This window comes from Numenius arquata, chromosome Z (genome assembly GCF_964106895.1).
Source record: "Numenius arquata chromosome Z, bNumArq3.hap1.1, whole genome shotgun sequence".
Lineage (NCBI taxonomy): Eukaryota > Metazoa > Chordata > Aves > Charadriiformes > Scolopacidae > Numenius > Numenius arquata.
In genome coordinates, this window is record NC_133616.1 from 67,224,309 (window position 1) to 67,239,575 (window position 15,267).

Here is a 15,267-nt window from a genome sequence, read left to right on the forward strand (position 1 = left end):
ACATCAACTTTGTATAACGTGCCTGAAAAAATAAAGAGAATTCTTCCTTTGAGGAACTTGTGTTCTAAGAGTTATGTTTAGGAAGCTCAAACCCTGCTATCAAGTTTTTAAAAGTGTTCCTGGTGTTACATATTTATGATACTATTAGGAAATACTAATATTTCTATTATTATTCTTTAAAGGAAAAGTCATTTAATCTAATCTTGACAGTTTTTGGTTCTAACCCGTCTTAATCACAATGCAGTTTCAGTCTTTACTTGGTAAAGAATAATAAATCTAGCAAACATGACAAGCTTACAATAGTTCAGTTACGTTTTACACATCCTTTCACTATGTAAATGCACACAGAATTAAGGACGGCTTCATATACAATGCATTCTTGGATGGGTAAGTGGGGTGGGAGGTCTTTCATTATATTTAAATTACCTAGAATATGCTATTATGCTGTTTTAATTAAAAGATTGCTTCTTATGAAGCCTTTCAAAACCTGCTGACATCCATGACAAGACTTGCAGTCATGACAAATTTGTTATCATTGCAGTTGTAACTGGAAAATATCATAGCACTCTACTAAATACTGCTGTATTATAAAGATAGGATTCTCCTTCCATTTTCAAACACAAACAGAACTGCTGAAGCAAAGCTGGCATACTGTATTTCATTTTTAACATGGGGGAATGGCCAAAAAGTGTTCTAGTAGGCCAATTCTCAGATACAGTTTCAATGCCATTGTGGAAATAAATTTAACTGAAAAAGGAAAAGGATTCCTATTCTTACAGAACTGTAAAACAATAACAAGAAAAAAAATTAGTCTAAGATCATGACCACTACATCTAAAAATATTAAATAAAAAAGTTAATAATTAAACCTTTTATCCATCTGACAAACTTCCAACTGCAACTACTAAAACAGTAACAACTTACTGTGGTGAGAAACTAAGGAGAAAGTTTTCTGCTCTGTATGTTCTACAGGTTTATTGTATTACTGGCACCGGTTACCAAAAGAGGTTGTGGGGTCTCCCTCCTTGGAAATATTCAAAAGTTGTCTGGATGCCATCCTGGAAAACCAGCTCTAGGTGACCCTGCTTGAGCAGAGAGGTGGAAGAAAATGACCTTCAGAGGTTCCTGCCAGCCTAACCATTCTGCAACTAGCAGTCCACTACTGGAATCCTTTACTTACCAAGGGTCACCAGACGCTTGTGTAATAAGGAAAGGAACCACAGTGGCTATGATGCTATGGCAAATTGGGATGCTGATATTTAAACTGTCCACTACTGAAATACATAACCAGTACCTTCTAATTCTGAGACATTTTCTGAGATTCAAACCAGCAGCTGAAGATCCACAAAACACAATCAGGGCAATATCCTGGTGCTCTCAAGTATCAGTTGAAATAAGGAAAGATGCCACCCCCTGCTTCGGGTAGACATTTGAGCACAAAGATAGCTGTCAGCTCTGAAGTAGCCAATATCTAACAAAATCAACCTTTGGAGACTATCGGTCACTGACTGTGGAAGATGAGTAGCAGATGGCTGACACTGAGTTTGGCCCTCCCCTTACACCCTGAAATTGCAGCCCTGTGGTAGGGATAACAGAATGCTTTCTGAATCAATCTCTGAAAATTGACAGGTTTCTAATGCAGTTTAGATTTCAATAAACTGAAAGGTTTGTTAGCCTTAATACATAATGCTGAAACCTGTAGTTGTTCATAGTTTTCTTCACTACCCATTTGTTTTCCCTTTCCGCAACAACTATTACTGAACATCGTTCTTTCCAGCTACAAGTAAGCATCACCTTCAGTGGCCTAACTTTTAATCTGTTATGGCACTGCAAACTATGTTTTAATCTGGATCCTACAGTAAACTGCTACACAATTTCTTGTAAAATTCACTTCAATTTATCAAAAACCTTTACATTATTAAACTTTTTATTGTTGTATTCTACTTAAAGAGAATAAACTATTTAGAATCAATACTAATAAACAATCTTTAAAGATGAACCACAAATATGGTAATTTGCATTTTTACTCTGGAAATTGCTTTGCAGAAACTAACTATGCAAGAGTGCAGGCTAGCATATCTTTCAAAAGAATCACTATTCATACTATTTTATAAAAAATATTTTTGCTTAAAAAAAAAGTCTTACTCATCAGTGATGAGCAAAGTAGAAAAATATTGGAAGACACTGACGTACTTCAGGTATTGAAAAATTCTCGAGAAGGACAGAATGTCTTGGAATCTAAATATGGAAAACAGGGCTATTTAAGTACATAAGTTGGAGTTCAAAACTTAGGCTCTTCTACTCCTCAGCTCTTTCGTCCACATCAACCTTGTTCACAAATTGCTTATATGAAGGAAGGATGCTTCCAGAATTAATTTACATCATCAGAAGTCTGAAACAACAATTAAAAAAATTCCCCTCAAACTATCAAGATTCAACTTGCCAGCAAAAGGAAGACATTTCTCACCCGTTTCATTTCATCTGTTCAACTATAACATGACAGTGAAACTGTATCTTGATGAACTTCCTTATTTACAAAAACTTTAGTCTTTAAAAAAAAAAGCAAACTGGGTAACTGTTTCCTAGCTGCTCCATTGCATATAAACCCACTTAATATGCTTAGCTGAACAAACTGTATTCCAGGATGCCCATAGAGCCAAGAGTCTCAATTGTGTTTCACAAGGCTCAGTTATATTCCAGATATTAAACATGTTTCTTGGACAAACAGTATTATTGAAATTTGTGCATTCCTGATGTATAAGTACAAAGAATTACAACGGTGTTTCACATAGTTTGTACAAACTATCTCAAATACCTTTTGCTTACTTTAATGAATTCTACACTTTCTACAGAAGCAGTTCCAAAAAAACTGAAAAAATGGGTGCAAGAGCCCAATCTCCCATCTTTAAAAAGGGAAGCAACTATTATTTTGCCTTATTTTCAGAATTTCCCCTAAAAGCTTGTATACAAAGAAGGTAGCCACCCTGTGAAGACGTTTCCAGGATGTAGGACTGCCAATAAGATTTTAAAAGCAACTCACAGGACTGCCTCCAAAAATCAGGTATCAGACACAAAGGCAAGACAGACACACATTAAACAAAACAGCACTTCTTCCGTTTCCCTAAAAAAATACAGTGTGTAAATACATAAAAAGTTTAAATTTTTACATTTTACATTACAAAGTTAATATTTAAATTTAGGTGTACAGTAACCAACTATAAAACTCTTATCAAATGACTGGGATCATCTTTCAGCAACTGTCTGATTCGGGGATTTCTGATTATGCACTTCTAATAATCTGGGGACCTTATATCCACAGTTAATCTTACATATGGACACATAAGAGGCATAGTTATACCTGCTTTTTTCTCCCTACTAAATGGAGAAATTTGAGGTTGTTTTAGGAATCTGTGTGGAGAAAGCATGATCAACTCATGCCAAAATCTAGAATGAATGGCAGAATTGGTTTGCACATCATGAAATTAAAGCCTTCAGCTTTGCCTGTGAAGAAACAAAGAAGCCAGAGGATGCAGAGACAAGTCAGGTGAAATACCATTCAAAACTAACTTTATACTATAATGTTTGGCCATGTAAAATCAATACCCTTTGAAATGTCAACATAGAAAAACATCTTCTCGTTGTCAGTTAAATGTACCTGCTTAAGTCTTCCTCCTATCTGTTTTAAAGATTTGCAGGTGTTTAATTTGAAAAAAGTCATTCTTTACCTTGCCTGGAGATGTTACAAACTTCCCAAGTTGCTGTCCTGCTGTCCTGTCAGGCTGTTGAATGATGTTTTGTAAACATAGATCTGCATTTACCATGGAACACACTAAACTGTATATTGCTTTTGTATATTTCTCTACACCTTCTTCAGAAAGGCAAACTGAAGCCAGCTTAGTATTCAAGAAAGTTAGACAAGTCTTTCATCCTGATTTATTTTGAGACTAAGGCAGGCACCAAGAGAAAAGCAGAAGTAGGCAGAACAGCCTCATGAATGAAGTATAAAAAAATTTGCCTACAAAGTAACATCTGAACACACATGCCTAATTATTATACTTTAAAGAAAATCTATTATGATATTATTTTTTAAAAATATATTATATTGAACTACACTTGTAGTGCTGGACTGACTTTAAAGAAGAGCAATGAAGATGGTGAAGGGTCTAGAGCACAAGTCCTGTAAGAAGCCACTGAGGGAGCTGGGGTTGTTTAGCTTAGAGAAAAGGAGGCTGAGGGGAGACCTTATCACTCTCTCCAACCACCTGGGTGGAGACTGTAGCAAGGTGGGGAATCTTTTCCCAAGTAAAAAGTGATAGGACAAGAGGAAACGGCTTCATGTTGTGCCAGGGAAGGTTTAGATTGGATATTAGGAAAAATTTCTTCAATAAAAGGGTTGTCAAGCACTGGAACATGCTGCTCAGGGAAGTGGTTCAGTCATGATCCTTGGAGGTGTTTAAAAGACATGTAGATGTGGTGCTTAGGGACATAGTTTAGTGGTGGACTGGGTGGTGTTAGGTTTATGGTTGGACTCAATCTTAAAGGCCTTTTCCAACCTAATTGATTCTATGATTCTACATGTTAACATCATTTCATCAGCTACAGCTGCTAACCACAAGCTACTATGGTCTGATTTTATTGATAAACCCCCTTATTACTATCCGGAAAATGTGAAAGGTTTCTCATTTGCCATATTAACAGGAAGTACCTTTGAACTGTAAGTATTGTGCAACATTTTTATGACCAATTCAAAGAGCAACCTAATTAGCAATTACCCATGCAGTGATAATGCAACTGGTTTACACAAATTCAAAGGTGTCAAACCTGTTTTCACTAGAAAACCTCTATATAACTTGAATAAGCAAAGACCATTTTTTGTTCATGTACCTTTTTCCCCACTAAATTTATTCATTCAATAACATCTTACCCCTCTATATATCCTGTCATTTCTTTAGCTCATCATACTTACAACACTAGCATAACCTTTAACTACTCTGAAAAAGCCCCATTAACAGCATAAGCATTAAAAAAAATAAATGAAGAAACCAGTATCAAATATAAGGTACTTTGATCCTACCACATGCTGCATTTCAAAGGGATCAAAAGACTAGCTATGTAGCTTTGCAACAACTTAAGTTTTCAATCTACTCACTAGGTATCTTTAATAAGCATATCTACTTCCTGCCCACCCCACCATGACATACTTCTAATGTGAAGATATTATGCTACAGAAAGATACACCTCATCTTTCTTCTATGAATATCTAACAAAAATAACAATTATTTGCCAACCCATGACCATGATGATTAGAGACCCAGAGAACCTTATTCCCATAAAAAGTATTTCCATAAGGATAAACTATAATTTTGCACAATACACAAAACTTGCAGTTCTTAAAGACTACAGACCGAGAAAAATTACAACTTGCAAACAAGATGATTACAGACAAATGACAGTGGTTGAATTCTTGTTTCTCCATTTGAAAAGCACACATACCTTTTCCTAAATGTGTATGTATACTCATGTATCTAGCTGTTCCTGTAAGGCTCTTGTGTTCTCGATATGGTATGTGCTTCTTATTTTCTGGATCTATATATTCCTTTGCCAAACCAAAATCTATAATATGAATAATTTGCTGGGTTTTGTTTCCAGGTCGTCCTATTAAGAAGTTCTCAGGCTTTACATCTCTGTATATCAAGTTCTTTGAATGGACATATTCCATACGAGAAATCTTTAACAAAAGGAAAAAAATGACAAATTTTAGTTTAAGCTTCAGGCTGCCACATTAAATTGTGGTAGAAGCTAAATATCTTACAACGACTTTATATTTATAGGAAGTTACCCCTTCTATAGCTTTAAAACCAAAGGGCTATTGCTCTGAACAAGGTATCTCCCAAGCCAATGAAAATTTTACGCATCCCCCAAGTAGATACATCATATTGTGTTTTGAAAACTTTCACATGGACATTAATCAGTATATAACAGAAGTTATCTTCTTTAAGAACAGCTAGCACCAAGTATGTTTTGTGCACATTAAAACTGTAACCAGAAATTATGTCATCCAGCAGTGAGCAGCAAAGTTCCACATGTAGCTCTATTACATATTAAAGGCATAGATGAGAGAAGCACTGAAAATTCACTAATATGCATATAACCTCCATTCTAGCTGGATCGTTTTCTATCCAAATTTATATATTTGGAAAGGAACAGCAAGTATTAAATAAACATGACCTTTGGATCTGTAATGATTTGAGCATTTTTAAAAATGAACTTTGTCATTTTGGCTGTAAATAAGCTGAAGATATGTTTATAGTTGCAGGCCTGTTATACAATTACAATTGTGCTTTAAGCAGTTACTTTTACCCTTCATGGGCAAAAATATCACTAACTATTTAGGGAAGTGGAGGTTCAGTAGCATTAATATTTCATGACTACTTATTTAAAACACAATGTATTATGGTAAACATGCAAAGTCTTATTTCTTTCTTTCCCTTTCTACTTCTGCCCACCCTCGGGTGAAAACAAATCAGGAAGTCTTCAAAAAAAAAGGAAAAAATTCTTCATTGAATAATGTTGTGCTATTTTACTATTCGTGGAAGGGCTTCAGGGATTTTTTCTTTGCTTGCTTTCTTTCCAAGAACACCCAGGAAAAATGTTTATGCTATTTAGGAGTCCCATCATCCAACTGCTTTCATGCATTAAAATTTTGAGTTCATGAAGGTTTTCTTTTTAATTGAGTATGTCAAACTAAAATTCATTATATCAGGTTGTGATTATGAGAACTCAGAGCACACAATGAAACTACAATGATGCAATGATTCTTGAAAAACTTGAATGAAGTAAATGAAAGTGACATAAGACAGTCTTCCTAATAAAACTGTTTCACAGGCTCTTTAAAAGCCACCAACACCAGTTTAAAACATGGGAAGTGCGAATCTCAAATTAAATAAAGATTTAATCCATTCAAGACTTAGTTATTCTAATGAACACTCAAATTAACATCTATTCTACTTACCAACTGTATGGCTATCATAAGAACTGTTTTAAGAGAAAAAGTCCTACCACACAAGTCAAATAAATCTTCCAGACTAGGTCCAAGTAGTTCTAGCACCATAGCATTATATTTGCCACATGGGCCAAAATAGTAAACCTGAGGTATTCCATCTGTAAAATGAAGATAAGGGGTTAAATAAGATTAATGAACACAGCAATAAAATTCCTATCAGATTTCAAGTTGATCTGAATTTAAAAATACATTTTTCAAACAAAATCAACAATAAAACTTCATTAAAACTACACATAAAAGATACAACAGGAGTAATGAAGGTAGTATCAGTTTCATTAAATATTTTATGAATCTCACGTGTTTGAATTCTAAAAGATTTAAAGCTTTTTACAAAAAATAAAAATCAGAGCATATGTGTTAGGTTTTGTAACAGTAAACTGAAACAAGTTTTTAAAAAGGTATGAAGAGAGGCTTAAATAAGCTCCTTTTCAAATAAAATAGGTATTTAAATTAAACTTCTTCAATTCAGTCTATGATAAACCTACATTCAGGAATGAAACCACCTTAACTATAGAAATCATTTAAAAATCCAAAAGATTAATGAATCCTCAAGTTTAATGAGACATTAAGTCAAGTTTTAGATGCATCATCAAAAGAAAAACATCATAAATTATGAGTCATCACTTGTTAGTATTCAATTTTTTTCCAAATACAAGCATTTTCTACTTTAAATTTATACTGGAAAGCTTCTCCTGTCTTCTCTTCCTCCATTATTTTTGGTATCTGCTTAGCACATAAAAGAAAACATTTTTCTTAACTGTGAGTTAGTCCATTAAATATCTAAACACCAGAGAGTAGAAGTTTGGATTTTTAAAATCTAGATTTCTAGTATAATGTATGGTAGATTGAGATCTATTAATTCATACCATATGAAGGACCAGGATTTTTTAAATGTAATCATAAGAACTGCTGACAGGGAATTTTTTAGATGTCTCAAGGAGAACCTATGATAAAGATTCACACTGATTTCAATTCCGAAGTACCACACCAGACAGCACTCAATTTCTTAAATACTTCCAAAAATTGATGTCCAGAAAGAATCCATTAAATTCTATTCTTACTGTCAAGTTATTAAAATGATTTAAAATAAAAAGATCTTTGAATAAAACACCATTTCAGATTTAATATTTTATATTAACAAGCACAAATTTATACATTTTAGTTTTGGGTTTTGGTTTTATACTTAGAAAATTATTAAAAATTAAGTTCAGAACAAAACATACATCACTTCCAAACACAATATATAGGAACAAAAATATCCCACTGTATGCTCAGGTAACAATTGTTTAAATACTCCATAAACAGGTATAAAACACATTTAACTAGGTGGGCAAGAGGCAAATTTATTGTTAAAGCTACATTTGTTTTCAAGTCTTGCATGCAGTCTGAAATGCGAACTGTGACTGTGTTATCTCCAAGTAAAACATTTTTCCTGATGTAAAATAAATGTTACATTCTCCAACATAAAACACTTGAAGAATATGTTAATTTGCTGCTCATAAAAGCTATAAAAAACAAAGACTGTACTATTGTGTCGAAAAATTGAGTTTTGTTGAATTTTCTTTGGCAGCATTCCAGAAACCCCAGCAGGAACACAAACTTAGAGCACATGTTTCGTCAGACATGAATTGGTGATACTGAGGCCACAAACATCTTGAAAACTACAGCTAAAAGTCACACGCATTGCACTGAGAATGTTCCCTTACTGTCTGGTCTGTTACCGGGGTCATTGAACAAAGGTCTCCTGATGCACACAGCTCAGACTAGCAAAACTACATGTTATCTGAAAAACAATTACTTCTTCCCTGAACAGAAGCACAATAAGCAAGTCCATATAACAAGGCTTCTCCTGGAACAGCAGGAGAATCAGTTAAATATGTTTAATAAATCAGTTAAGGGTATCTAAACCTTACTACCTCTATTCATCCTGCACTTCCTCATATGTACACAATCTCTTCCTCATTGAACAGAATAAATTTCGTTCACTTAGGGAAGCTAGTCATTCCAGATTTTTTTTTTGCTCTTCAATATGTATCCTCTGTGTCTCATTTACTCTAAATATTCAATACTCTAAAAACACATTTTTCCTTTCATAGGAACTTTTTCAATGGCATCTATTGTTACAATACTGTACTATACAGAACTGTAAAATCTATTTTCAGAATATCCTAATGAAACACTGGTTTTCACTTCCTTCTCCGCAGATCAAATAAAAGTTTAAAAATGAAAACATCACTAACTGTGGGTGGTTTTTTGAGGTACATCAAGTTTTTCACACTTTACTACAGTGCTACTTATACTCAGGGCACAGATTTGCAATTGTGCCCACTACAGCTTTGGGTGAAAAAAACTTAACTGTTTTAGCGAAACCAAAAGCAAACGAATGCAGCATTTTTAAAGAGCATTTTCACTGATCTCCTTTCCTACAATGAGAATAATGAAAACATAACCCCTAAAAATCCAGTTTAACTGTTCGATTTTCTGAAGACTATAGCTTCCATTTATTTTTTAAAGTATTTTAAATTAAGATAGCCAACAGATGTACAGAAACATAAGTCCAAAAAGAAAAAAAAACACAGGAGTATGTAAAAAGAAAGAAAAGCACTGTGAATTTGGAAGAGAGAGCACCACCTACAATGGTGTGAGACATTCTGAGAATTTCTGTTCTTGTGTTTGCATGTTTAAAGACTTTAATTCCAAAATATTCTCAAGAGATGTTGGTCTCCTCTATCACCACTGCATCTGCTCTGCATCTCTCTAACATTTCAAAATATTTAACGCCCTTCAAAAATACAGGAACCAGAAGATGTCTGGGCTTTGTCTAGATTTACAGAACTCATTTGCATGACTACATACTAGTAAAAGAGGAAACATTTTAGAAAGAAATTTGTGACTTTGTCAGATTTGTAGGCAGAGCTGCCCATTTCAGAAGTGTGTTTATAGGAGATGTCAAAAAACCCCTTTAGCGTTTTATTCTCCCACATCATATGACAAAAACACCACAACAACTCCAGTTAAGTATACATCCAGCATAGGGACTTAGTGTTTAAGCTGTGATCAATTTCATTTTATTTAATATGGCAAGAATAGTAGTTTTACCTACAACACGATCTTCTGGTTAGACAAAACTCCAGAATACCTCAAAATTGCACTTAATGTCGTTACTCACTTGTGCAAGGCAGATATGTAGTGCTACATCTAAAATTCCTTACATTTATAAAAATCATTTCATATTAACAGTTAAGTACTAGAAGTTTGGGCATTTGTTTTGTGGTTTTGTTTTTGTTTTTTTTTAAGCAAAATAGTCTTAGTGCTTTTGCTTAAAAACAATAACCTAACATCATTCTGTTACTTGTGTTATTTCTTCATGTCTTTAGATCTCCAGAAGAAACATCAGAAACTAACACGTTACTAAGGAGTATCTGGGGTTTTTTCCCCACAGAGATATACATGTAAGCCCCTTCATATAAGTCTTTAAGAAAAATACAGTAAGTTAGAAAAACAAAGAAACTTTCATTTCTAGGAAATGAAGGATTTGCCCTTTAGTTCACAGGATATTCCAACACTTATTACCAATTAACAGTGTGTCTTTTATTTCCTTTTTGAAATTGTATTTTTGAATTAGTCTGGCTTCAACCACTGGAGACCTTTGGTGTAAGAATACAAGCAAATACCGGGAACTTGTAAAACAAATCCCAGTCTTCTTCCTATGAAATTAAGTCAGCCAGTGTTCTTAAATATTGCTTTGATTGCTATTCAAACCTTTCAATAAGCTTGACAGATCTTCTGATCCATTCTCAAAAACCCTTTTTAAAAAGAAGCACCCACGTCAAATTATGTGGAGAATTCAATGCTTGTCACACTGTGTGACTATTCACTAAGCTGCGACTATTAAGTTACAAGTAGCTTCCTATTCTTCCGCCAATGAAGAAACTTAACTGAGGCCAAAAAAAATACTATCACATACTCCCATTAAATTACTTTAACATCAAAACATCTAATTCCTTTTTAGGTTTACAAGTCTGAATACAGTATCCTTATTTTCATATGAGTCACATTTGCTTATCCCTAGATATTTATCATGCTCACAAATAAAAGACCTTCATTTGAATAGATTCAATTCACTTAAGCCATTTACGATGCTTTTGTGACTGCCCTGTCATAAAATTGTAAATCTATTTTAAACCAATATGACTTTCAATCTCATTTTACTTGTAGTAAAAATCAAGACAGTCTTAACATGGAAGTTGACTACTTGAATACTGGTTGGATTCCAGCTTCTTTTTCTAGAAAAGTTGATTTTCATTAGTCACCTAAAACATTGCCGTTGCATACCACTGGTCTCCAAAATAGAGTGCACACACACAGAAAGCTCACGAGACTATCCACTGGTGGGCTGGAAAAGATATGAGAACTTTTATTTATATTTTATCTAAAAATAACAAACTAAGCTTTACTAATATTAAATGTACGGCTTGACACTGGAGCCCTCAGTCAGATGGTTGTGTCACATATGGTACGCACAGGAGAGATCCTGGCAGAAGAGTGGGAATGCGGAGATAACAGTATTGTACTCATTTGTTCGCTCACTTTTAGGTTATTGCAGTTGACGTGTGCCCAGGTAAGTAGATTTATGGATTATATTGTCTAGTTTTCACTAAACTACCTCTCACAAAACAGAGAAGCAGCTTTGTATGGGAGCACCCAGCCAAACCGGTTTCAGAGCACAATAGGTGAGATGCAGGGGGTTGTCATCCGACTCAGCTTCATCTCCGCCTTGCCTTGTCTATGCAGAGATAACTTGGGGGGAGCTGCAAAAACGGCTCAGCCCGGGGTTGTCTCAAGATTGCATCCCAATTAGAACCGAAACCGAATGGAGCCTTAACTCCCTTAACAAATAAAGTGCCCTGAGTCCCATCCCACCACTAGTCCCATGACTTTGAGTGCTAGACATCACAAAATTGGCAACAGAGATTTGGCCATCGCACCACCAGAGGTAAACATCCCAGATAGTGTAATCCACTCAGGCATAATCCTGCACCCCCACAGAATTAGGAAATATAAACCTCAAGGTTTGAGGAGGAAAATGGGGGGGTAATCTTCCAACGATACAGCTGGCCTGTAGGAGATTCGTCCCCCCGCCTTGTCCAGGACGCTGTACAGGGGAACTTCCCAGGGACTGAGCGACCTTACCTGAGAGAAAGGGTAAGTGATAAAGAAACATACGTATGGTATATGGCATGCTATTAAGATCGTGATTTGTGCACTCTTTTAAGGTATCAATATCTAGCGCGCTTGTGGTTTGTGTTGTTACTTTTCGGGATCACTTGTAGGTTGCAATAGTGTATTCCGTGAATTGATTTTAAATTGCAATAGTGTAATCGCCATTGTACACGTAGAACTCGCAATAGTGACGTATTGGACCTGTGAGTGAAGTCCAAATAAATTGTTAATTTGAACCTCTCAGTGAAGTCCTTTTTCCCATTTTGTCACAAGCTTAAAATGATTCCTGTAAAGGAATCACACATTGAAGATAATGCTACTAATGCTAGCACAAGCAAACAAGAAAACAGCAGAGCTCACAATTCTCCTGCTCCTTGTACGAGCTTATTTTCAACAAGAATTTCTTGAAAAGCTAACTAGAAGACTACCACTTTGTGTTTATCAGATCAATAACTTACATGGAATACTTAATGGATTTTTATCATGCTGTAATAAAAATTGTGCATCATCAAAATCATCATCAAAATATTAAATATGGGGCACATATCCTTCAGTTAGTAATTTTTCCGTAACTGTATACACTGCAATCTCTCCAGTATTTTTCTATTAGCAAGTCACTATTAACAGAACTACTTCTGTCATCTATCAAGGATGATTTACCACTCAAATGCTTTAGTCCACCACATTTATATACATGATGTCCAGAAAGTTTTCAAAGCTGACAAGTTTTTAAAGGTCTGACTTCCTTTATAACTATGACAAAATAAAAATAGTATAATAAAGAAAATATTATTGGTAGATTACAACTGTATCTGTCAAACATCTTTAAAATAAAGATAATCTAGTAGAAGTTATTTCTAGTTCTATTGGGTTTGTATGGCAAGGTTTTAGTAGCAGGGGGCTACAAGGGTGGCTTCTGTGAGAAGCTGCTATAAGCTTCCCTTATGTCCAATACAGCCAATGCCAGGTGATTCCAAGATGAAGCTGCTGCTGGCCAAGGTCAAGCCCATCAGCAACAACAGTAGCACCTCTGTGAGAACATAATTAAGAAGAGGAAGAACTGCTGTGCAACAGCCACTGGGAGAGAGGAGTGAGAATATGCAAGAGAAACAACTCTGCAGGCACCAACGTCAGTGAAGAAGGGGAGGAGGTGCTCCAGGCGCCACAGCAGAGATCTCTCTGCAGCCTGTGGTGAAGACTATGGTGAGGCAGGCGGTCCCCCTGCAGCCTATGAAGGTCCACAGTGGAGCAGATATCCACCTGCAGCCCATGGAAGACCCCATACCGGAGCATGTGGATGCACCCAAAGGAGCCTGTGCACTTATGGGAAGCCATCGTTGGAGAAGGCTCCTGGCAGGACCCTGTGGCCCCATGGAGAGGGGAGCCCACACTGGAGCAGGTTTGCGGGCAGGGCTTCTGACACCACAGGGGGCCCACGCAGGAGCAGTTCATGAAGAAGTGTTAAATCCAGTTGGGAACTGGTCAGAAGTGGTGTTCCCCTACTGAGGCCTTGAGTGCTTTTATCAATGATCTGGACGAGGGGATTGACTGCACCCTCAGTAAGTGTGCAGACGACACCAAGTTGGGCAGGAGTGTTGATCTGCTGGAGAGTAGAAAGGCTCAGAGGGATCTGGACAGGCTGGATTGATGGGTCAATGGTATAAGGTTCAATGAGGCCAAGCGCTGGGTCCTACACTTGGGCACAATAACCCTATGCACTGCTTGGGGAAGAGTGGCTGGAGAGCTGCCTGGCACAAAAAGACCTGGCGAGTGTTGGTCAACAGCCAGCTGAATGCGAGTCAGCAGTGTGCCCAAGTGGCCAAGAAGGCCAACAGCATCTTAGCCTGTATCAGAAAGAGTGTGGCCAACAGGACTAGGGAAGTGATCGTCCCCCTGTACTCAGCACTGGTGAGGCTACAACTCAAGTACGGTGTCCAGATTTTGGGCCCATTGCTACATGAAGACATTGAGGTGCTGGAGCACATTCAGAGACAGAGAAGAGCAACAAAGCTGGTGAGGGGTCTCGAGCACAAGTCTTATGAGAAGCAGCTGAAGGAACTTGGGTTGTTCAGCCTAGAAAAAAGGAGTCTGAGGGGAGACCTTATCATTCTCTACAACTACCTGAAAGGAGCCTGTAGTGAGGTGGGACTGGATCTCTTCTCCCAAATAACAGGCAACAGGACAAGAGCAAATGGCCCGAAGTTGCTCCAGGGGAGGTTTAGACTGGATATTAGGAAAAATTTTTACACTGGAAGGGTTATTCAGCATTGGAACAGGCTGCCCAGGGAAGTGGCTGAGTAACCATCCCCAAAGGTATTTAAAAGACATGTAGGTATGGTGTTGAGGGATTTGGTTTATTGGTGGACTTGGCAGTGCTAGGTTAACAGTTGGTCTTGATGATCTTAAAGGTCTCTTCCAACCATAACAATTCTATGAGTTTAAGAACTACAGCCTGTGGGAAGGACTCACATTGAAGAAGTCTGTGGAGAACTGTCTCCTGTGGGAGGGACCCCACACTGGAGCAAGGGAAGAGTGTGAGGAGTCATCCCCCTGAGGAGGAAGCAGCAGCAGAGACAATGTGATGAACTGAGCACAACCCCATTCCCCATCTGCCTGGGCCACTTACAGAGGAAGAGGTAGAGAAAATCAGGAGTAAAATTGAGCACAGAAAAGAAGTGGGGGAGGAGAGAGAGATGGAGAGAGAAAGGGAGAGAGAGAGTGTGTGTGTGTATGTTTTAAAATTTAGTTTTCATTTTCTCCTTATCTTACTCCGATTTGATTAGCAATAAATTACATTCATTTTTCCCCAAGTCAAGTCTGTTCTGCCCACCAAAGACTGGTGAGTGATCTCCCTGTCCTAATCTTGACTCACAAGCCTTTTGTTGTATTCTCTCTCCCCGATCCTGCTGAGCAGGGGAGTGATGAAGTGGCTTTGGTGGGCAACTCGTGTCCAGCCAGGGTCAACCCACCACACTAGTTCAT

At 36.9% G+C, this 15,267-nt stretch overlaps 1 protein-coding gene across 7 annotated transcripts in view; it reads right to left on the minus strand.

Moving 5' to 3' along the window:
• Positions 1-15,267, minus strand: part of CSNK1G3 (casein kinase 1 gamma 3) — an 86,320-nt gene that overhangs the window by 28,025 nt on the left and 43,028 nt on the right. For all 7 annotated transcript variants that reach the window (XM_074166547.1, XM_074166549.1, XM_074166545.1 and 4 more), the window contains 2 exons: positions 7,012-7,160; positions 5,493-5,727 (listed from right to left, as the gene is read on the minus strand). In XM_074166547.1, the coding sequence (XP_074022648.1) occupies positions 5,493-5,727; positions 7,012-7,160 (384 nt within the window). The remainder of the gene's footprint in view (positions 1-5,492; positions 5,728-7,011; positions 7,161-15,267) is intronic.